Genomic DNA, 20,171 nt, shown 5'->3' with positions numbered 1-20,171 from the left:
CTCAGCTTTTTATTGTCCTTGAGAGCGCTCACACTCTCCCAGCCATAGGTCAGGCTACTTGTCTGCATGATTTGGAGGGACCACATCCCTCCCAACAGGAGCTCGGTGAAGCCAGGCCTGGGTCAGCCTTGGAGGGACTCCAGCACCCTGCAGGGTCTCTCCTGCTGCCACTAATTATCTCAGAAGCACAGGGGACTCCACAGAACCCACACACACTTGAGGGGTGTCCTGACCATCTGGAATGCCCCCACACTAGACGGAATCAGCTCCAAAAAGAATGGTAAGGAGCACCTCTGCTCAGGCCACCTGGGAGGGCGGGAAGACCCTCTAAAACCTACCAATGTGACTGTGTGGCCTGCGCTGCTACTGGCCCGGGGTTGGCACCAGCAGTGGCCCAGAAGCTGTGGACCCTGGTGAGAAGGCCACTGCTGTCCTCTTGTTCTGGGAGCAACTGTCTGGGGATCTCTCCTGCTGCACCCCTCCACCTGTCCTTCCCCTAATTACTTGCTGGTGTGTCTACTGGTCAGTGGCCAGGTGGTGGGTAGATCGCAGGTGTGAACAGAGCAGAAACTGTCCAAGCCACGCTTAGGCTCTGAAGGCACCCTCTTGCCAATCCCAAGGTGGTGTCCAGCTCCCCAGACCTGAACCTGTAGTTCAGAGCCATAGCCATGCAACCAAAGCCTCCCCAGCCTGACCAGACACCTGGAGGCTGCCACCGGTTACCACCTCCAATTCACGTCATAGGAAATCTGTCCCCTGACCCCCGCTACACCCGTATCTTCCCAGACCAACTCTCTGGCTCCCAGATGGGACCTGGGCCCTCCCCCAGTTGCCACCCCAGGCAGGCCCTGCCCTGCACCGCGCGGGACACGTCCGGTCCCCGCCACCCGCGCCGCGCCCCGCCCCGCCGCCGGCCCCGCCTGCGGGCCGCGGGACCTTTATAACAAGCGCCCGCCCCGCGCTGCAAGTCGGCGCCTAGCTCTCTGTTCGCCATGCGTCCCGGGGCGCAGGGGCCGCTGTGGCCACTGCCCTGGGGGGCCCTGGCCTGGGCCGTGGGCTTCGTGGGCTACGTGGGCTCGGGGGACCCCGCGCCCGGTGAGTGGGGCGGCCGGAAGGGGCGGGCGGGGCGGCCACCCACGTGGGCCTGGGGAATGCGGCTGCGATGCTGGGGCGCGGCAGCTGGGCCAGGGGTGTCCGACAGCAGGCTGGCGCCCGGTTCCCCAGGCCAAAGGTCTGAAGAGGGCAATCCCAGGGCCAGCAGAGCTGAGGTTGGCCAGCACACCCACTGCCATTTATTGAGCACTCAGTGTCTACCTCTGTATCCCCAAATCCTCAGAACAGCCAGTGTGTGGGTGCTCTTACCACCCCCGTTTTCCAGATGGGGAAACTGAGGCTCAGGGTCACAAAGCCTTAAGTGGCCAAGCCAGGATGGGAAGTGAGTCATCAGGGTGGGTCCAGATGCCCGAGAGAGGCAACTGGGTGGCCTGGCCACCGTACCCAGAACTCCAGCTGGGTTGCAGATCTTCCCCAGACGGGGTGGGTCTTGGGACCCTCATACCTGCAACTGGCTGGGAGGGCTGGGCCACGACACCCTCACTCCTGGACTCCGTTTCCCCTTTTGTAAGACGGGTGTTGAGGTGCTGGGCTCTCGGAGCCGGTCCCTGAGAGGCACTCGGTGTGTCTGGAAGCCACAGACAGTTCTGGGATGGGGGCTGCAGCCTCTGAAGCCCCTGTTTGGGGGGGGGGCAGTGGCCTTCTGCCTCCCACCCTCCCACCCCACCCGCAGCCTCACCCCAGCCTGGTGGAGGGGAGAGCAAGCCCCCTCCCCGAAGGCCTTGTCCCCTGGGGAGCCGGTGAGCTCATGCCGGGAGAATGTTCCTAAGTTGGAGTGAGTAAGAGGCGGGCCAGGCGAGGGGGGGCTGCCAAGCCAGGGGCTCTGTGCCCTCGGGCGCTGTCTAGACAGAGGGCAGAGGCGGGAGAAGGGCTGCAGGCCCACTCACCCTGACTTGTCCAGTGCCTGGCATTTGACTGGTTGGGCGGGAGGCCAGTTCCCAGGCCTTCGGGAGGAGAGTCAGGGCTGGTGGTACAGAAGTGGGGGTGGGGCTCAGAAAGGAGGGACCCCCAAAGGGGCCAAGCCTGGGTGTGCATCCATGTGCTCTCTGCACTCCGGAGCCGTGGAGCATGGCAGTATGTGTCCCAGTGGTGGGGCAGAGGCTGGCTGTCAGGAGTGCCTGCAGGCAGTGTCCCCTCTCCCACAGGGGGTGTCTGCTGGCTCCAGCAGGGCCAGGAGGCCACCTGCAGCCTGGTGCTGAGGACTGACGTGAGCCAGGCTGAGTGCTGCGCTTCTGGCAGCATCGACACTGCTTGGTCCAACTTCACCCACCCAGGGAACAAGATCAGCCTCCTGGGATTCCTAGGCCTCGTCCACTGTCTGCCCTGCAGAGGTGAGCCCCCAGCAATGCTAGGGCCAGGGGCAGGGCACTGCGGCTCAGCCCAGAAGCAGCAAGAAGAGCCACCATGGTTGACAGGGGGATGTCAGGAGCAAGCTTCCTGTCACTGCAGTATCCAGGCCTGAGGGGTGGGGTGCGCCCAGGAGATTCCCAGCTTCATCCCAGGGCCTTCAGTTTGAATGGCTCTGCCACCCACCCCCCAAATGGCAGAGGCCACTTGGCTCACACCTAGCTCCCGGAGAGCTGGTTCCCAGAGCCCACACAGGGCCCTTAATGCCACCGATTATGCATGTTCAATAGGCTTGTACCTCTGGACCTTGCTCTAAGAAATCTTGCCCCCCACATCACATCATGAGCAGAATGAAAGAGTCCAGAGTCCTCTGCCTTGGAGGATGGGCTGGTTGGAGGACCTTCCTAGTCCCCAGTGGTCAGGCTGAAGTTGCAGGAGCCCAGAGAGGGTGCCAGGGCAGGATGTGAAGAAGTGTGCGTCAGAGCTGGGTTCTGCAGCGTGAGGAGGAGTCCGCTGGGCAGAGCCCATGGTCCAGAGTCAGCCAGGGAGCTGGGAGGAGGGGGGCACAGGGCTGCAGACCTGAAGGCCAAGCTGGGGAGCTCAGACTGGGGGCCTCAGAAGTGATCAATCCCAGATCAGCCTGGCTGGGTGGTCCTGAACTCATTCCCACCCGAAGCTCTCCAGACTCCCCGCCTCTGGCTTCTGGAGAACAGACTTCAGAAAGTGCCTGACCTGGGCACGAAATGGCCCAGAACTCTGTCCCCACAACCTCATCTGGCCCTGGGATGGGAACCTGGCCCCTTTCCCTTTCCCTTCTGAAGCCACCGGAGTGGTTCCAGATGTGCATGTGGGCGGGGTGGGAGGTGCCCGGGTGCAGCCTATATGATGATGCCCACAGGGGACTCTGGCCATTGTCCTGGGCAAGATGGCTCACCCTGTAAGGTGGGATCCCCATCCCCTTTATGCATAGGGAAACTGAGGTCGGGATCTTCAGAGTTCAGGATCCAGACACCCAAGCAACAGAAAGGGGCAGGCAGGTGTGCATTACAGGTCCCGGCTCCTGTCCGCCCGCCCCTCACAGCTTGACCAGGCCTCAGGGAGGATGCTACGAGGCTTACCCTAGCCAGACCTGAGAAATGGGGCTGCAGGAGTGAGCCCCAGTTTCAGGAGGTTGTGAGAGGCCCCTTCCCCACGAAATGCTCTTTGGGCTCGGGCGGGATCACACCTGCCCTCACTGACACCTCCTGGAGAGGTCCTGGCCACAGAAGGAACAGATCTGCGAGTGCCCTCCGATCCGTGCCAGGCCCCGGGTGGAGGCCCTTCCAGGGCTGATGCAGCTGCCCGGCAGGCCTTCCCCGAAACGGGCAGAAAGCGGGGAACAGACGTCGGCCTCGCTGCGGAGGGAAGTGAGCTCGGCCACTGGACCCCAGAGTCTCGGCAGAGACCCCCGCCCGCCCACGTGGAGCCAAGCTCCTCACCAAGTCTCCGCCCAGGCGCAGAACAAACCCTGTCCCCCAGTAGGTCCACGCGCAGACTCCACGCCGGGCGGGCGCGTCCCGGTGCTCCCGACCAGGATCGGGACACGCCGCGGCCCTAGGCCCTGCCGCTATCCTTCAGCAGCGTGGATGAGGGACCTGAGGACCCTTCCGGGCGGCGCCCAGACCCAAGAGCTCGTGTCCTTTCCCGCAGATTCCTGTGACGGCGTGGAGTGTGGCCCCGGCAAGGCGTGCCGCATGCTGGGGGGCCGCCCGCGCTGCGAGTGCGCACCAGACTGCGCTGGTCTCCCGGAGCGCCTGCAAGTTTGCGGCTCGGACGGCGCCACCTACCGCGACGAGTGCGAGCTGCGCGCCGCGCGCTGCCGAGGCCACCCGGACCTGCGCGTCATGTATCCCGGCCGCTGCCAAAGTACGCGGGGCGGGGCGGGGCGGGGCGGGGCCTGGGGGAGGGCGGGGCCTCGCGGACCTGCGGTGGAGTACTGGGGCGCTGCCGCACAACACCGGGATGGGGCTGGGTATCCGCTAGCGCGCGTCTCGGGAATTGAATCAAGAAGCAGTGCGGCTCCCGCGTGCTGCCAGAGGGGGCGGGGTTGAAGACGGAACCAGAAACTGGGACCTGCGGGTGGAGCCAGAACTTGGTGGCTGAGGGGGCGGGGTTCGGAAGAGCGGCGGCTCCGGTTATAGCCAGAGGGCGGAGCTTATGGGAGTGGGGCGAGAGGGGGCGGAACCAGATGTCGGTACCAGGAGAGCGGGGCTTGGGGTAGAGAGGGGTGGAGCTTGATGCTGGTACAGAAGGGGCGGCCTGTGGGTGAGGCGAGAGGGGCAGAGCTTGGTCCTGGATGCAGTCTCACAGGTTTCGTGGGGGTAGCCCCCCGGTATAGTCCCAGGGCACACTCGCGTGGAGAGCCGTGCGCCCTCAGGGGCCAGGCCGGGCGGACCGAGAGGTCAAGGCTGTGGGCCCATCCGGCGATTCTCGGAGCTGTGTCGCCCCTGACCCTCCCTCGCGTCTGGCCTGCAGAGTCCTGCGTGCACGTGGTGTGCCCACGGCCCCAGTCGTGCGTGGTGGACCAGACCGGCAGTGCGCACTGCGTGATGTGTCGATCCGCGCCCTGCCCGGCGCCTACCATTCCCGGCCAAGAGCTTTGCGGCAACAACAACGTCACCTATATCTCCTCGTGCCACCTGCGCCAGGCCACGTGTTTCCTGGGTCGCTCCATCGGCGTTCGCCACCCTGGAAGCTGCGCAGGTGAGGCGGGGCCAGTTGGGAACGCCAACCTCCGCGCCGGCAGCGCTCAAGCTCTGCTCCTCCCTGCCCTGCAGGCGCTCGCGAGGAGCAGTCGGAGGTCGAGTCGGAGGAGGAGAACTTCGTGTGAGCTGCAGCAGCACCGCCTGGCGTTCGAGGCCGTCCCTCTTATTTATTGTCACAGCAGCAGAATCTAATTTATGTCCCGCGGACTACTGAACCTGAGTGGGGATTTCTTGGGGATCCCAGAGCGCACTGAAGATGTCTTGGAAGGGCGGAGGGAAGGAGACCTCCCAAAGGGCCAGTGGATGTGGCTGCCCTGGAGACGCAGCATCAGGTTAGGGGACCTCCTGGGGAAGCCCAGCCCCTATCCTAGGTACCTGCCCAGAGGATCCCGTTTCTGCTTCTTTGGAGATGCCTGTCGGTTACACCGCCAGCGCGCTGCACTGGCGGCCCCTGCTAATGGTTTGTGAGAAGCTCCACGGCCCTCCCCTCCCCAGGACAGAGGTGAGGAGGCTGGCCTCAAAGCCCGGCGCTGGGGCCCAGGGCAGGTGCCCATACCAGATAAGCAAAAGGCCAAGGAAGTGGCATGGTGGCCTCCCAGCCCAAGAACCACAGGTTCCTGCCTCCCCACTACCTCTGCCTACCAGTACTTCCCGTGAGGCCCCTAAGAAATGCCCCGCATGTTGCCTGAGCAGGGTCCCATCCATGCCTCCTGTCTCGGGCACATCTGCCCACCACCTCCCAGAGGTTCAACTGGTGAGATTCCATGGCCTCAGATGTGGGGCCACCAGCACTCACCCAGAACTGTGTCCTGTGTCCTGCAATGTGCTGTCCACTTAGGGATGACCAGATGGGGACCAGGAGCCCCAGCTTACCCCAAGAGTGGGGACCAAGACTGACCTGGGCAGCGCTGGGTTCCTGCTGCCCAGTGGCAGGCCTTGGCCAGGGCTTTAGACCCAGTTCCCCGATAGCCTCTAGCCACCTGTCAGCTGGGCTGGGGGTGGCCGCACCAGCTAGTTCTGGAGCCAGTCCCTGAGGCTGCTACCCTCCACTCAGACTGTGTTGGAGACCAGAGGCAAACCAGTGGGCAGAAAGCCCAGCTCCCTGGTCCAGGGCCAGGTGGACAGTGAGGCCCTGCCCATCTTTCTCCAGCCCAGAGAGCTGTGCTGCAAATTCCAGTGAGCACCCCGAGCCAGGGGTCCACTGAGCCCACAGGGCAGCCTTCCCCACCCTGGGTTCTGCCTCACCAAAGAAATAAAGACTGGAAAGGCTACTGGGGGTGTCCAGGCCTGCCTTCGCCTCCTCTCTCTGGGTCTTGTGCTGCCCCGCAGCTAGGGGGTGACTAGTGGAGTCCTGGGAGCATCCAGAGAAGCCTGGGCTTGTGTTCCTGGGCTCAGCTCCACCTCCAAGCAATGGAGGGCAGCAGGAGGGACTGAGTAGGAGAGGGGAGGGAGAAAAGGGGCCTTTGTGGGTGGGGAAGGCAGGGGTGTGAGACAGCTCAGGACAACCCCAAGAAGCCAGCTGGCTGGGGGTTCAAAAACAAATCCCGGCCTCAGAGTTGGGGTGCAACAGCAGTAGCCATGTGATTGTACAGCCTGGGGCAATCTCCTTCTGTGACCGGCCACCTGCTGTGGTCATCAGAGGATGGGGGGCAAGGCTTGGGAGGCCAGGCCCACCTGAGATAGGGAGACCCCTGTCTGGCATCCCTGCAGCCCCACCCCTCCTCAGAGCACTCCAGGTTTCCCAGCCTCAGTTTCCCCACCCGGACACTGGTGGGCTCGTCGGCCTTCTCGGCAGGGGTGCTGGGGTCCAGGGTGGGAGGGCCGGATACCTCCTCAGAGGTCTGTGGGGGGCATGGAAGGATGGAAAGGACTGCAGGCAGGACAGACACTGGCTGGACCGGGCCCCGGAACTGTCCGTGGCAGAGGCTGGTGCCCACGTGTCTAGTCATCAACTGGGTTCGGTTCTGCTCTCTTCATTTGCAGCAGAGATCCCCCACAACCAGTGCCTGGGCCTCAGGGTCCAGCCATGGGGTGCTGCAGTCCAAGTGGCAGGTCATCAGCAGGGCTGTGGCTCAGGCAGCGCCCAGGCGGTGCTCTGCAATCCTAGGTGGGGCGGCCTCCCCGAACCACACCCCAGATCCAGGCCACGAAGGCAGAGACCTGTGTGTACACATCGGGGGTCTTGGGGTCACCGCACCAGAGGCCTGAGAAGGAGATGAGGCCATAGGCCCGGCCCCTGCACACCAGAGGCCCTCCGGAGTCCGCCTAGGGTGAAGGAGAAGGGAGGTAAGGGGCCATGGATCTCGTTTCCCTAAAGGAGCCTCTGCAGGTGAATCACACACACCCCACACACCCTGCTTTAAAACCTTTCAGCAGCTCCCTAGTGCTCTCCTCTGCCTTCCAGGCCGCGAGGACCCAAACCTGCCCTCCCTCTGCCCTTCTTGCCCCTGACTCAGGGCTGCAACCACACCAGCCTCAGGCTCTTCCCACATTTGCAGGTCCTAGAGACCTGTTTGTCCGGTGGAGTCTGTGATCTTTGTGCAGTGCACCATCTGCCCGAATGTACTTAGTAGTCCTCTAAGCCATCTCTGCCTGGCATACCTTCCCTCAGACCTCAAGGCTTCAAATTTCATCTCCACGCTGCTCTTCTCAGAGAGGCCTCCCGGACACCCACCCTAAAATCTCCCCTGGTCCCACCACCCTAACTGCCCTCTGGACTCAGCTCTGACCCTATGAAGCAGGAACTGCCAGTATAGCGGTTTCACTGCTGGAAGCAGTGCGGCCCGGAGACATGAGGTGGCGCTGCCTGCACTGGATTCAGGCTGGTGGGCGCTGGAGTCTGTCTACACCACGCCTCTCTTCTCTGGAGCTGACGACCCTCCCTCCCGGCCATTTCCCCAGAGCTGCCCGCGTTCACGTGTTTTCCAGGAGTCGGGCAGGGGCGGCTTCCTGTGGCCCTGCTCTGCCCCCTGCTGGACACTGCTTGTGGCTGCACAAGGAGGGCCGCTCCGTGCCTGCGCACCCCGACAGCCCAGCACCACACCCCGGTGGCCCCGGGGACGCCCCGCCCTTCCTGGTCGCAGCACCGGGACCCGGGGCCCGAGGCCGCCCCTGCCCAGCCCTGACCCTAGGCGGCGGCTCTTTGCCCTACGTAAGCGGATGGGTGGGGGCACTTACCGAGCAGAAGCCCCGCCTCCGCCGGTCCCCACTGCGGGTGCAGAGCATGTGGGGGCTCAGCTGGCCCCTCCAGGAGCTATTGCAGACGTCCAGGCCCAGCACACGGACCTCGGCCTCCATCAGTCCTGGGGGGGGCTCTTCGAAGTCCGACACGAAGCCCCAGCCGGCCACCCGGCAGCGCGCCCCGGCCGCGGGTGGCCTGGCGCCGCTCCGCGGCAGGTGCAGCAGCCCCACCGCAGGCCCGAGGACCGCAGAGCCGTTGAGCTGCGGGGAGAGGCCGACTCAGGGCTCCGCCCACGGCGCGCCGACCTGGGACCGCCGCGCCCCGAGGAGGCCGTCTGGGGCCGCCGCAGGTGCCCTGGGCCTCCGCCCACCAGATTCCATCTCACCAGCCTGCGCCTCCTTCCTGCTCTTAGCCCTCCGTGGCTCCCCAGTGCCCTCGGGGTCCACCATTAACATGGACCAGGCCGACGGTTCCCCAGCCTGTCTCGCCTCCTGCCAGGGCAGGTTTGCTGAGGCTCCTCCTGGTGCCCTGCTGGGGCCACCCTTCCTCCACAGGGAAGCCTCCTCACTCAGGTCCAAGGGGGAGGCCCTGGCTCCGCCCCAGCACCCTGCCAGAACCAGAACCAGAACCCAGCAGCTGCCCGTGGCCCACAGAGGTCCTCGGGGACTGCACAGAGCGGGGAGGCGGCTGGGCCTGAGGGGCTGCCATCCTCAGAGGCAGACAGTGGCGCAGACCCTGGGCTGGGACTCACTCCCCTTGGTGCTGCAGGCACTTCACTGCCGGCCTGCCTCAGTTTCCCCATCTGTAGAGGGGCCAAGCGAACGTGAGCGGCAGGTGCAGGGCGCTGGGGTGTCGGGTGAGCAGGTCCCCCAGGCCGTGGCAGCTGGGAGTGCAGACCTCCTTGATGGGCTAGGGAAGGACGGTGCCCCCACACCTGCCCACGGACCTGTCCACGGACCCGGGCGGGTGTCTCGAAGGTCCAGGGCAGGTTGGGTGTGCTCCCCACTGAATACCAGGCCCTGGGGGCACGGAAGGGCCCCTCCAGCCCACGGCAGGCTGCGGTCTTTGATGGAAGCCTGGACCTCACCCATCCCCTCTTTCAAGTATGGAGCCTGATTGTACCATGGGTGGCCATCAAGGTCCAGAGGAGGCATCAAGCAATGGCCCAGGTGTACAGGTGACTCTGGTGCCAGACAAAAGCACGGGACAGGTGAGGGGAGGGCTGCCAAACGCCAGGGAAGGGCACCGAGCTGATACTGGAAAGATCCTTCGTCCTCCGCGCAGCAGAGCCGGCCCAGCCGGCGCCAGGGCCAGGAGGAGGGGCACGTGGGAGGCGGAGCCAGGTGGCCGGGCCAGGAGGGGTGTGACTGGCTCAGGTGCTCACAGGGCCCCTCTGCCTCATTGGGTGCTAGTGGCTCAGCGGTGGCCTCTTGCCTGGCACATGCGAGGCCTTGGCTTTGGTCCCCAGCACCACAAAACACAAATCCAGAGGTCACACTGGGTGTGGCCGCCCTGCTCACCCACAGCAGGCAGATGTCGTTGGCGTGGGTGGCCGGCTGGTAGTCGGGGTGCCTGGTCACCGCCGCAATGCCGAACACCTGCCGGGTGGGCTCCTGGGGGCGCAGCGTGTGGGCCCCGAGCACCACCAGGGCCTCACGGGGGTCCCTATGGAGAGTGGCAGGACAGAACAGGGGCCTGAGACCCTCCTCCAAGTAAGGGGCCTAGCCCTGTGGCCTCAGCTCAGTGATGTCTCAGGAGCTGCAGGACCGGTCAGAATCCTGGCTAGGACACACTTAGAGTGAGCATGGTGCTTAGCATGTTGGTGGTCCGGCCCCCACCTGACACAGGTGATAGCAGTGTCCACGCAACAGCAATGATGGCAGCCACGTGGGGTCACCGTCCCCCTGCCTCCTCACCACCCCGCCACCCCTCCTCCCATTCTCCTTGCTGCCTGTGTGGGTCCTGAGAGACCCCGACAAGCTGTGGCGTCCACCCTGTCCCTGCAGAGCCCGGCTCCCTGCTGGCCAGGGCCAGCTCCTGCTGTCAGGAAGAACCTCACCTGTGGCTGAAGCAGTGGGCAGCGGAGACCACCCAGCGGGATCGGAGCAGGAAGCCCCCACAGTGGTGCTGGCCCCCGAAGCTCACAGAGGCCATGTAGGGCCGGGAGTGGGGAGTCACCTCACGGCCCCCGATGATCTGCGCCCCCAGGGAGCCTGCAGTGGGGCAGCTGTGTGAGGGGCCAGGCTGGGCACCAGGCAGGTGGGCACAGGGCAGGGTGGGGGAGAGGCAGAGACACACAGGGGCAGGAGAGAGCGTCTGCAGGGGCCTTGGGACCCTGTAAGCCTGGGGTCCCATCCCCAGCTGAGTGGCTGCCCCAGGGCCACGGCCAGGTGCAGGGCCACCTGGGACTCCCCTGCGGGAGTCGGAGGGGCTGGGGTGGGAGTCAGGATCCTTACCAGGGGCCCTGGTAGGCAGTGTCAGGGCCGCGGCCAGGGTCAGCAGCAGGCGCCCCCAGTCCCCCAGCCTGGGCCCCATGGCCAAGCAGGCTCCTCTCCCACAGAGACCTCTGGGCTGCAGCCCCACCCCCACCCAACGGTCCGGAAGGGGGGAAAGGGCTGTGGGTTGTGGTCAGGAGGCCGTGGACCGCCCAGGCACAGCTGGGTGCTTCTGGGAAACTGGGCAACCTGGCTGTCCTCTGTGCACAGAAGCCAAAGCTGGCCCTGAGGCGAGCCGGGCCCTGGGGACTCTGGTCCTCGAGGACTGCTGCAGGGCTCCCGGTCTCTCCAGGCCTCTGCTTACCGGGCTCAGACCTTCTGGACCTTGGAGCTCTCTGCACCCCCACAGGGCCACAACCCAGGACACCAGCAGTCCCCTCCCCACAGGCTGACCTGACCCTGACTGGGTGTGGCCGAGCTCCTGCCACTCAAGCATCGATGTCCCCACTGGCAGCCTCAGCTGACCTCAGGATTGGAAGGACAAGAAGACAGTGCTCTGGAGGGCTCTGACAGTGCCACCTTGGTCACACCACAGGGGCTGGGCACAGGGGACTGCGGTCCCCTGGGGTGACATCCTGCAGGTGCAGATGGTGTCCTGGGCCACAGGCTGTGCCAAGGGACACCACCGGCAGGTCACAGCCATCGCAGTGGTGGGGTCCCTGCAGTGAGGCCATCTCCATGGTGTGGACATGCCATTTCACTCTGCCACCCTCAGTGAGCCACACAGGACACAGAGGCAGGGTCAGAGACAGGAGAGAGACAGAGACGGAGGGCAGAGAGACAGAGAGGAGAGAGACAGAGTCGGAGGGCAGAGAGACAGAGAGGGAGGGAGGGAGGAAAGAGAGAGAGAGACAGAGAGAGAGACAGAGTCAGAGAGAGGGAGGGAGGAGAGAGAGTCAGAGAGAGGGAGGGAGGAGAGAGACAGGAGAAAGAAACAGGAGAGAGACAGTAGGAAGAGAGAGAGAGAGAGAGGAGAGAGACAGAGTGAGAGAGGGAGAGAGAGAGAGAGACAGAGAGAGAGAGAGAGGGAGGGAGGAGAGAGACAGTGAGAGAGGGAGGAGAGGGGGAGAGAGAGAGAGAGAGAGGAGAGAGAGTGAGAGAGGGAGAGAGAGAGAGACAGACAGAGAGAGAGAGAGAGAGGGAGGGAGGAGAGAGACAGAGTGAGAGAGGGAGGAGAGGGGGAGAGAGAGAGGGAGAGAGGGAGAGGGAGAGAGAGAGAGAGGAGAGAGACAGAGTGAGAGAGGGAGAGAGACGAGAGAGAGAGAGAGGGAGGACAGAGAGAGAGAGAGGGAGGACAGAGAGAGAGGGAGGGAGGACAGAGAGAGAGAGAGGGAGGGAGGACAGAGAGAGAGAGAGGGAGGACAGAGAGAGAGAGGGAGGAGAGAGAGAGAGAGAGAGAGGGGGAGGAGAGAGAGAAGAGAGAGAGAGGGAGGGAGGGAGGAGAGGAGGGGGGGAGAGAGACAGAGAGAGGGGGGAGGAGAGGGGGAGGGGGAGAGAGGGAGGAGAGGAGAGAGAGACAGAGAGAGACGGGAGAGACAGAGATGGGAGAGACACAGAGAGGAGAGAGACAGAGAAAGGAGAGACACAGACAGAGAGGAGAGAGACAGAGAAAGGAGAGACATAGACAGAGAGGGAGAGATGGGAGAGACACAGACAGAGAGGAGACAGAGACAGGAGAGACACAGACAGAGAGGAGAGAGACAGAGATGGGGGAGACACAGACAGAGAGGAGAGAGACAGAGACAGGAAAGAAGAAACACAGAGAGGGGAGAGACAGACAGAGACGGGAGAGACACAGAGAGGGGAGAGACAGAGACAGGAGAGACATAGAGAGGGGGGGAGAGAGAGAGAGAGAGAGAGAGAGAGAGAGAGAGAGAGGAGAGAGACAGAGGAGAGAGACAGCCACAGAGGGGACAGAGCAGGGACAGGGGGCGTGAGTGTGGAATGCCTAAGGAGCTTGGTGCAGACCAGACTCCGGTGTGGAAGGTCCTGAGCGGCAGCCTCTGTTGGCCTGCCCACCCAGGGAGCCGTAGGAGGAGCTGTACATGGGGCTCCCAAGGGTCAGGACAAAGCCCCCACCTGCAGGACCTGGGGCTGCTGCTGTGGGAGGCCCTGGGGGCAGTGTCCGGAGGCTGCAGCACCTGTCGTTGGTCTGGCCACCTCTTAGTGCCCTTCGCTGCACACATGCTCCTGGTCATCTGCAGAGCATAAACATAGTTCAGTGCTGACCTTGGTGGCCTTCTAGGCTGTCTGGTGTGTCAGGGTCCCCAGGGCTCAGACCGAGGATGGTGCAGTCAGCACCAGGGTACCCTGGTCTGTGTTGCTCCCACCTTCCCCAGCTCATGGGGAGCTCAGAGGCAGAGACGTGGAAAACCTCTGGCAGCCCTGTGCCTGTGGGGCTGGGACCAGTATCACCTGCAGTGACAGGTATGTGGAGGATGTGGGCACTGTTTTTCTCCATGTGTGACTGAAGGGGAAACAGGCTCAGAGAGGGTAAGCTCCTTCATCAGGTCACACAGAAAGGGAGCAAGGGGCCAGGGCTGAAGCCTCTAATTTTGTCAGTTTCATTTCCTTCTCCTTTGACAGCAGTTTTAAAACAAATAACTGTGCTCTACTGACTCCCAGAAAGAAGCTCCTGGCACCCTGAGGAGCAGGCTTCCTGAACTCACCAGAAAGGGGAGCCAGCTTGTCTGGGGCTGCAGAGCAGAGGGTCTGGCACAGAACTGCTGGACTGTGACCCTGAAGGGTCTTTCCATAAGGGTCTGAATGGATTTCCCTGTCTTTAGACAACAGTCTGTGAGGACTCATGAATGATGATACTGTCGACTTGCTGTTGTCACTGATTTTCTGGTGCTCTTTATACAGTGGAGAGATTAAATCTTGGTCATGTCTTTTTCTTCTCCTATCAGAAAACACAGCCCCCTGGGGAGTGAGTCTCGGTTAATTGTGGGGAGAGGTAGAAGCAGGCTGAGTAGGTCTCTGACCCTCTGTCTGAGAAGCCCAGGGTCTCCAGGGCCATGGAGCCTGGGCATCTCCTCTAGGAAGGGCATCAAGGAAGCACTCATTTCCTAACCTGAGTAGGGCACACAGCAGGTGCTTAGTAGGTGCAAGGCCTGCTCCCTGCAGCCCAGAGCAGCACGGATTTACCCAGCACCTAGAGCAGAAGGACTGGGACTCTGGAAGATCTCCGAGCCTGCAGCCCCAGGTGCCAGAGGGTGGGCCTGTGGGTGGCCAGAGGGCTTCCTCACGGACCTGGGAAGACAGGCCCCTGCCTCTCCCCCTGTGGCCGCCTCAGCCACTCTGGGCAGCGCCCTGGGATTCGGTAGCCCGGGTCCAACCTTAGCCCTGGCTGGGCCTCAGGCTGCCCTGGCTGCCGTGTCCTTCCTCTGCCGCTCCGCCTCTCCCCGCGGAGGTCCCCACCCGAGGCGGGCTGCGGGGCCTCCGGGCTGGCTCCCGGGAGCGGCGGCCTGGCGTCCGGGGCTCCCTCCCCTCTCCCGGCCCGTCGACCCCGGCCCCGCTGGCACCTCGGGGAGGGCGCCGCTCGCTCGCGGTGCGACGCTGCGGCGGGGGCGGCGAGGGCGGGAGCCGTCTGGGAGCCGCCGGCCGAGCCTCGGGCTGCGGGGACTGCGCGCCGGCCTGCGGCGGCCGGCAGGAGGCGCAGCGCGGGCGCGCAGGGGAGCGCGGCGCGCGCACGAGCCCACCCGGCCGCGCCCGGACAATACCCGCCGCGCGCGGCGATGCCCGCGCCGGTGCCGCCCCCGCGCCGCGCAGCCCCGGCCGCCAGGCCCTAGCCGCCCGCCCGCCCGCCCGCCCGCGCCGTCCCCGCAGCGGCACCGCGGACCTGACCTCGCGCGGAGATGGAGTGAGTAGGCGCGCGCGGGCCGCCACCCGGAGGGCCCACGCCTGCCTCGGGTGGGGGCGTCGCGGCCCCCGCGCGGCCACAGCGGCGCCGAGGGGCTCCCGGCCCGGCCCGCTTCCAAGGGGCCACTCCTGGGGCCTCCCCTGCAGACCCCGGGGCCGCGGGAGGGGGGCCGGGCTGGGGGCTTCCGGGACCCGGCGGAGGCGTACGCCCGCCCGCCCGCGTCCCCCGGGTAAGAATGGGCCACCTGTGGGTGGGCGGCCTCAGGGAGCCGCACGACCCCTCCCCAAATGGCACTGGCCGGCTCTGGCCAGGCACCCCTCCCCCGCCCCGCCCGAGCTCCGCTGCTTGCGCCCCGGTCGCGCATTCGCGCTCGGCCAGTCCTGCCCCACCCTGCGCTCCCAGGGCCTGCCAGGTGTCCTGAGCCCCTGCCCAGGCCCAGGTCCGGCGCCAGGGCTTGTCGTGAGTTGTGCGGGCGGGAGGGGCCTCGCTGGTCTTCCTCCCTGCGGCTGAGGCGGTTCCCAGATGGAAGCTTGGCTTTGGTTCCCGCCCCTCTGGAAGTCTGAGCCCCTTTCCCCAAGAAGGGGACCCAGTGGAGTGGCCGAGAGGGCCTGGAGGGGGCCGCAGCTGGAGTCCTGGAGTCTGGAGGCAGTGGGCAGCTGACTCCGTGTGGGGTTCGGGGAGCGGCTGGCCGCAGAGTGTTCTGGACGCAGGTGCCCAGTGAGTGTGCCTGGTCACTCTGGGCTCAGTCCCCTCTTCCCAGTGAGAGTGCGGCCAGGCCCCTCACTCACACAGGTGCCCCACCCCCAGGTCGCCGGATGGGTTTGCATGGGCAGTGGAGGGGGACGCACCTTCTGTGTCCAGATGTGTACCTTGTGAAAGGGCCAGCAGTGCCCCCCTCTGGGGCCCCATTCCCACCCATCGGGGCTGGCATGGAAGTCCAGCCCGCCTGTCCAGGCCAGAGGTCACTCCCCCAGCCTTCCCTCTGGCTGTGTTTTCTAAGTGGTAACTTTCCTCCCGGGATCTACCCGTGACCCGCCACACCCTGGCCTGGGTGGGAGCCACCGCCAGGCTCCCTGCCTGGGAAAGGAGAGACACCCTGTGTCCTCTGCTTTTGAAACACCAGACAAAGGCCTGGCCTGCTCCCCCACCGCCCTGGGAGGGGAGCCCAGCCAGGGGCTCGGGGGAGCCAGGGCCTGGACTTGCCTGCTTCCCGTCCCCTCCCCGGCCTGTTTATCTGCTATCTGCTTTGCTCTCGTGGCTCAGGGGAGTTTCTCAGGCCTCCTGACAGCAGGGCCTGGGCAGGGTGTGGCCATGGGAGGGGGCTGCCCAGGGGCAGGAGGCAGGGAGAACACCCACCCAGAGGAGCAGGCTGAGGGAATATGCCGGTTGGACCCTATTGTTCCCTTTCCCACCGCCCTTTTCCTTCCCCACTGAAGATCCTGAGGCTCAGAGGGGGATAGCAGCTGCCCCAGGGTCACACAGTACCTCCCACACTAGCCCTGCAGCTTCTTGGGCATAGGTCAGCTGTGCCAGGGGCCCTCACTGGGCCCTCAGTTGCTATGTCTGGGTGGAAGGAGGGCTGGGTGTCTGCAGCTGTGGACAGCCGTGGAAAAAGCTCTCTCCAGCTCCCTGGTGACAGAAGGTAGGGAGAGGCTTCATCGGGGGCAGCCCTGTCTTGGACACCTGGCCCTCACTCCTGGGCCTTCTCCACGGGGGTGGGGGGAGATGGGCTGTGGGCCTGGACGGAGGCAGGGCAGCCAGAATGGGACAGCTGACCTCACCATCACCACGATTTCCTGGCCCACCACCCTGGAGTGCGGCTGGGTGCTGCGGCCCCCAGGGTGATGGAGAGTTCAAAAATCACATTTAAGGTCTGAAGGACATGGAAATGCTGTGAGTTTAAGGCTTAAATGAATTTTCATTAACAATGTGAGGATTTGACAGAAACAGCCAGTATCCAGTGAGCTGCAGGATGCAGTGAGCAGGTGCTGGGCTGGGGACCTCTGCCCTGGGAGACCCGGGCTGCCCCAGATTCCTCCTTGCCCTCGGCGGGGACCTCCGGAGGGAGGTCTGCTGGGGCGCTGGCTGGTTCCTTGCAGCTCGAAATCGAAATCGCAGGTCTCCCTCCCAAGAAGCGGGTGGGTTAAGGCAGGAATCCAGTGAGGACTGAATGTCACAACCAGCTTCCATTAACCGCTCTGTCTGCGCAGGGCTTTTTGGCTCTGATGTCGCGGCAACAACTTCTGGTTTTCTTGGTAACAATGTAGCATTCTACCCCAGAGGGAGGGCATTTAGTTTCAACTGGGAGCCCAGGGGCTGCAGGATGGGCAGAGTGGCCGGCTTGTTTACTCGGTGGACACTGACTGTCTCCCTGGCCCAGCTCTGAGTACCTCATGGGGTGAACCTGTTGGTTCCTACGCAGGCAGTCAGGCCAGTGCGGAAACAGGCCCAGAGAGGTCAAGAAGCCTCAGGAGACCACCCAGCCAGGGAGCCCTCAGGGTGGGAGCCCGGGAGCTTTTTGGTGCTTTCCTGGGTCTGAGGGCTGAGGTCTGGAGGGTCCAGGGTATCAGATACACTGGCATCTTCTTTTAGTTTTCTGAGCCAGGCCGAAGGGAGCCTTGGCAGGGTTCTTGGACCCGGGGCATATGCAGCCCCCTCCCCATCACTTCTATGACTCCTTCGGAAGTGGGGCTCCCTGGGGATCTTTGGGCATGTTGCTTTCTGTGGCTGATTTTCTTCTGAGGAAAATTAAGTGCTGTCAGGTGGGGTGAGGCCGTGCCTTCATACCACCCAGGGCCAGCATTTCTGCCTCCGCCTGTGGCCAGGTCCTTCCCTGGGACCTGGACCTTAAAGCTGGAAAGTGGGCTGATGTTCTTAAAAAAACGTGACTTTTTTGGGCTGGGGCTGGGGCTCACATGCGTGAGGCACCAGGTTCCATCCTCAGCACCACATAAAATTTTTTTTTTAAATGTTAAAAATAAAAACAACTGACTTTTTCTTCTGCCCTGTCTTCACCCAAACAATCATCTGCTCATGTAACAGCCGTCCCTGCTGACCTTCCCACCCCCAGCTTGGTCAGAAGTGTGGGGAAAACTGGGTGCAGTGGCCACGCCTGTAAACCCAGCAACTTGGGAGGCTGAGGCAGGAGGCTCTCACCTTCCAGGCTAGCCTGGGCAACTCAGTGAGGTTCTCAGCAGCTTAGCAAGAACCTGACTCAAAATTAAAAAAAAAAAAAAAAACATGTTGAGGATGTGGTTCCGTGCAAATCGCCCCTGAGTTCAATCCCGATAGCAAGAAAGAAGTAGTGTGGGAAAGGTCTCCTGGCCCCTTCCACCGAGGCCTTTTCTATGAAGTATGGTTCAAGGGTCTACCCAGCAGACAGAAGGGTGCACCTGGTGCACGCGTGTGCAAAGGCCCGGAGGTGGGAAGCATCTAAAGATGAGAACATTCTCTGGTTTGTGGTCTGAATCCTGGCAGGCCTGGACTGTACCCGGGGGAGCTGTGGGCAGTGTCTGAGCATCAGAGGAGCAAGGGCCTTGAAGGTACCAGGGGCAGGTCCAGGAAGGGGCCCGTTGGGGCTCTGACAAGAACATCTCCACCAGAGCCAGGTAGGAGGCCTGACTGTAGGACTTCCTCCCTTCCTCCCCGCCTCTCCTCTCCACTCCCCTCCTGCAGTGCTGGGGCTGGTACCCAGGCCGTGCACGCTGGGCGGGTGCCGTACCGCTGGCCCCTTTTTATCTTATTTGAGATGGGGTGTCACTGGGGATACCAGGCTGGCCTTGCTTGAGATCCTCCTGCCTCAGCCTCCTGAGTCACTGGGATGACAGGTGTGGCTGCTGCTCCTGGGTTTGACTCCAGAGCTGCGTGGTGGTTAGAGCTCCCACAGGGATGGACAGCCAGCCCAGGAGGGTCCTTGCAGGGGCCTGCTGTCTTGGATGGTGGCTGTGTGGCGGTGTGGGTGTGAGGAGCAGTCAGGCAGGGTGGCTGTCTCCTGCCAGGGGTTTCCAGCAGGAATTCAGAGGCAGCCAGAGCTGGTCACTGGTCCCAGAGACGACCTGAGCTGGGCTGGGGAGCCCAGTAAGCCAGGCTGGTGAGGGCCAGAGTGAGGGCAGGCAGGCGGGGGCACCGCACGGTCAGAGGAGTGCAGGTGGGATGGCCAGACCTGCAGCCTCCTGGGGTGGACGGCGGCAGCCTGGGCAGAGTCTGGTGACCCCTGTCACAGAACGAGGAGGAGTGCCCTTCCTTAGTGTGCATGACTCTGACCAGAGCCCCAGGAAGGGCCTCATGCTGCCCACGTGGGTGGCAGGACCACAGCCCAGCCTGGCCTGGCCAGTGGGAAGGTAGGCTTGGATGGGTCAGCCACACTGAGCTGCTCAGCCTGGCCGAGGCTCCAGTCCATGCCTCCTGACCCATGTCCAGTGTCCAGCTCACATTCTTAGTTCAGGTTGAGTAGCCCTGACCTGAAATTCCAAAATCTGCAGCCTCTGAGCACCCTCCCCGCACTTGGTGGAAGTCCCACCGGGAGTCAGGAAGAGCCACGGAGCTGACACTCCTGCAGGAGAGTCCCCTCGGAGGCCACAGCCGCGGCCTGGCTTCTCCCAGCACCACGGGACAGGGCAGTGGTCCCCTTCGGGTGTGAGTCTGAGGCGTACCTGCAACTCGGGGGGCTTTGTGGGCAGCCCTGGGTCCCCCGGGAGGAGGGCTCAGCTGCTTGTCAATCCCGAGAACGTGACTATCACTAGCCCCAATTCACAGCACTCTGTCACCCCCCCGGCCCTGCCCCCCAGCCCTGCCCCGCGGCCCTGTCCTGGACCCTCCTCTCACTGTCACACGGGGTGCCCCGGTGTCTGGTCTCACTGAGCACCAGGCCCCCACTGCAGCAGTGCCACCTCGCTCCTGCTCACGGTGAGGGCGCTCCAGGGATGGGCCACAACTTGTACCCATTTGTCCACCTGCAGATGCCTGGTGCTTTGTATCGTCACTCGCTGTCACTCGTGGGTGCTGGGCTGGGTGAGGACCCTGCCTTGGCTCAGTGTGAGCCGGACAGAGCCTCAGCAGGAAGATGTGGTGAAGGGCAGGTGGCCCTGGGGTGGCAGGTGTGTGGCAGGGGAAGGCTGAGGCCAGGGGCCCTTTGGTCGGGGGCTTCCTCTGAGATTGCTCACTGGTCCAGCAGACATTAAGTGCCTGCTGTGTGCCAGGGACAGCACAGCCCTGTCCTGTTGGGGAGACAGGAAAAAAGCAAGATCGTTGAGTTCCACGGTTCTGGTCTGTGGTCTGGATCCTGTGTTCTTGGGTGGGCTGGGGGCTTGGAGGTGCTGGGGGCAAAACTTAGGTGGTCAGGGGAGGCTCCGTGAGGAGGTGGCCTCTGGGGCTGGTCTCAGCCGGCTGCCCCCTCCCTGCTGTGAGGGCCAGGGCAGGGTACAGCTCCT

At 63.8% G+C, this 20,171-nt stretch overlaps 3 protein-coding genes across 19 annotated transcripts in view; 2 read left to right on the top strand and 1 right to left on the bottom strand.

Moving 5' to 3' along the window:
* Positions 1-939: 939 nt before the first annotated feature.
* Fstl3 (follistatin like 3) lies at positions 940-6,475 on the top strand. Its single transcript, XM_046444422.2, has 5 exons — positions 940-1,095; positions 2,259-2,444; positions 4,150-4,365; positions 4,975-5,202; positions 5,277-6,475. The coding sequence occupies exons 1-5, from the start codon at positions 993-995 to the stop codon at positions 5,327-5,329; spliced, it is 786 nt and encodes a 261-aa protein (XP_046300378.1). The 5' UTR covers positions 940-992; the 3' UTR covers positions 5,330-6,475.
* A 285-nt stretch (positions 6,476-6,760) lies between these two features.
* On the bottom strand, positions 6,761-15,664 carry Prss57 (serine protease 57). 9 transcript variants are annotated; one of them, XM_046444421.2, is made up of 7 exons: positions 13,550-14,386; positions 12,960-13,078; positions 10,842-11,487; positions 10,445-10,598; positions 9,906-10,050; positions 8,382-8,645; positions 6,761-7,469 (listed from the first exon to the last, which is right to left on the bottom strand). In XM_046444421.2, the coding sequence occupies exons 3-7, from the start codon at positions 10,918-10,920 to the stop codon at positions 7,308-7,310; spliced, it is 804 nt and encodes a 267-aa protein (XP_046300377.1). In that variant the 5' UTR covers positions 10,921-11,487; positions 12,960-13,078; positions 13,550-14,386; the 3' UTR covers positions 6,761-7,307. The 9 variants fall into 9 exon arrangements, with proteins under 9 accessions (XP_046300377.1, XP_046300376.1, XP_058435260.1 ...); XM_058579277.1 differs by lacking the exons at positions 6,761-7,469; positions 8,382-8,645 and adding an exon at positions 15,591-15,664 and having other exon boundaries at positions 8,656-10,050; positions 13,550-13,782; XM_058579276.1 differs by lacking the exons at positions 6,761-7,469; positions 8,382-8,645 and having other exon boundaries at positions 8,656-10,050; positions 13,550-13,782; positions 13,954-14,489.
* Palm (paralemmin) overlaps positions 14,680-20,171 on the top strand; it is a 21,238-nt gene continuing 15,746 nt past the window's right edge. Inside the window, exons 1-2 of one of the 9 annotated variants that reach the window (XM_058579272.1) lie at positions 16,515-19,377; positions 19,701-19,838. In XM_058579272.1, the coding sequence (XP_058435255.1) occupies positions 19,701-19,838 (138 nt within the window). In that variant the 5' untranslated portion in view covers positions 16,515-19,377. Of the gene's footprint in view, positions 14,743-15,509; positions 16,385-16,514; positions 19,378-19,700; positions 19,839-20,171 lie in introns of those variants that run through there. The other 8 variants (XM_058579274.1, XM_058579266.1, XM_046444417.1 and 5 more) reach the window with 8 other exon arrangements.

This window comes from Marmota monax, unplaced genomic scaffold (genome assembly GCF_021218885.2).
Source record: "Marmota monax isolate L192 unplaced genomic scaffold, Marmota_monax_Labrador192_F-V1.1 WCK01_AAM20220418_F8-fsc00102, whole genome shotgun sequence".
Lineage (NCBI taxonomy): Eukaryota > Metazoa > Chordata > Mammalia > Rodentia > Sciuridae > Marmota > Marmota monax.
The sequence above is the reverse complement of the archived record's forward strand: the minus strand, read 5'-3'. Positions and strand labels throughout refer to the sequence as shown.

Coding starts and splice junctions, on each gene's coding strand:
- Fstl3 (XM_046444422.2), top strand. CDS start 993: ATGCGTCCCGGGGCGCAGGGGCCGCTGTGGCCACTGCCCTGGGGGGCC. Junction 4,366..4,974: donor GTATCCCGGCCGCTGCCAAA/GTACGCGGGGCG, acceptor TCTGGCCTGCAG/AGTCCTGCGTGCACGTGGTG. Junction 5,203..5,276: donor CCACCCTGGAAGCTGCGCAG/GTGAGGCGGGGC, acceptor CCTGCCCTGCAG/GCGCTCGCGAGGAGCAGTCG.
- Prss57 (XM_046444419.1), bottom strand. CDS start 10,740: ATGGGACCCCAGGCTTACAGGGTCCCAAGGCCCCTGCAGACGCTCTCT. Junction 10,051..10,444: donor GCCCACTGCTTCAGCCACAG/GTGAGGTTCTTC, acceptor CACTCTCCATAG/GGACCCCCGTGAGGCCCTGG.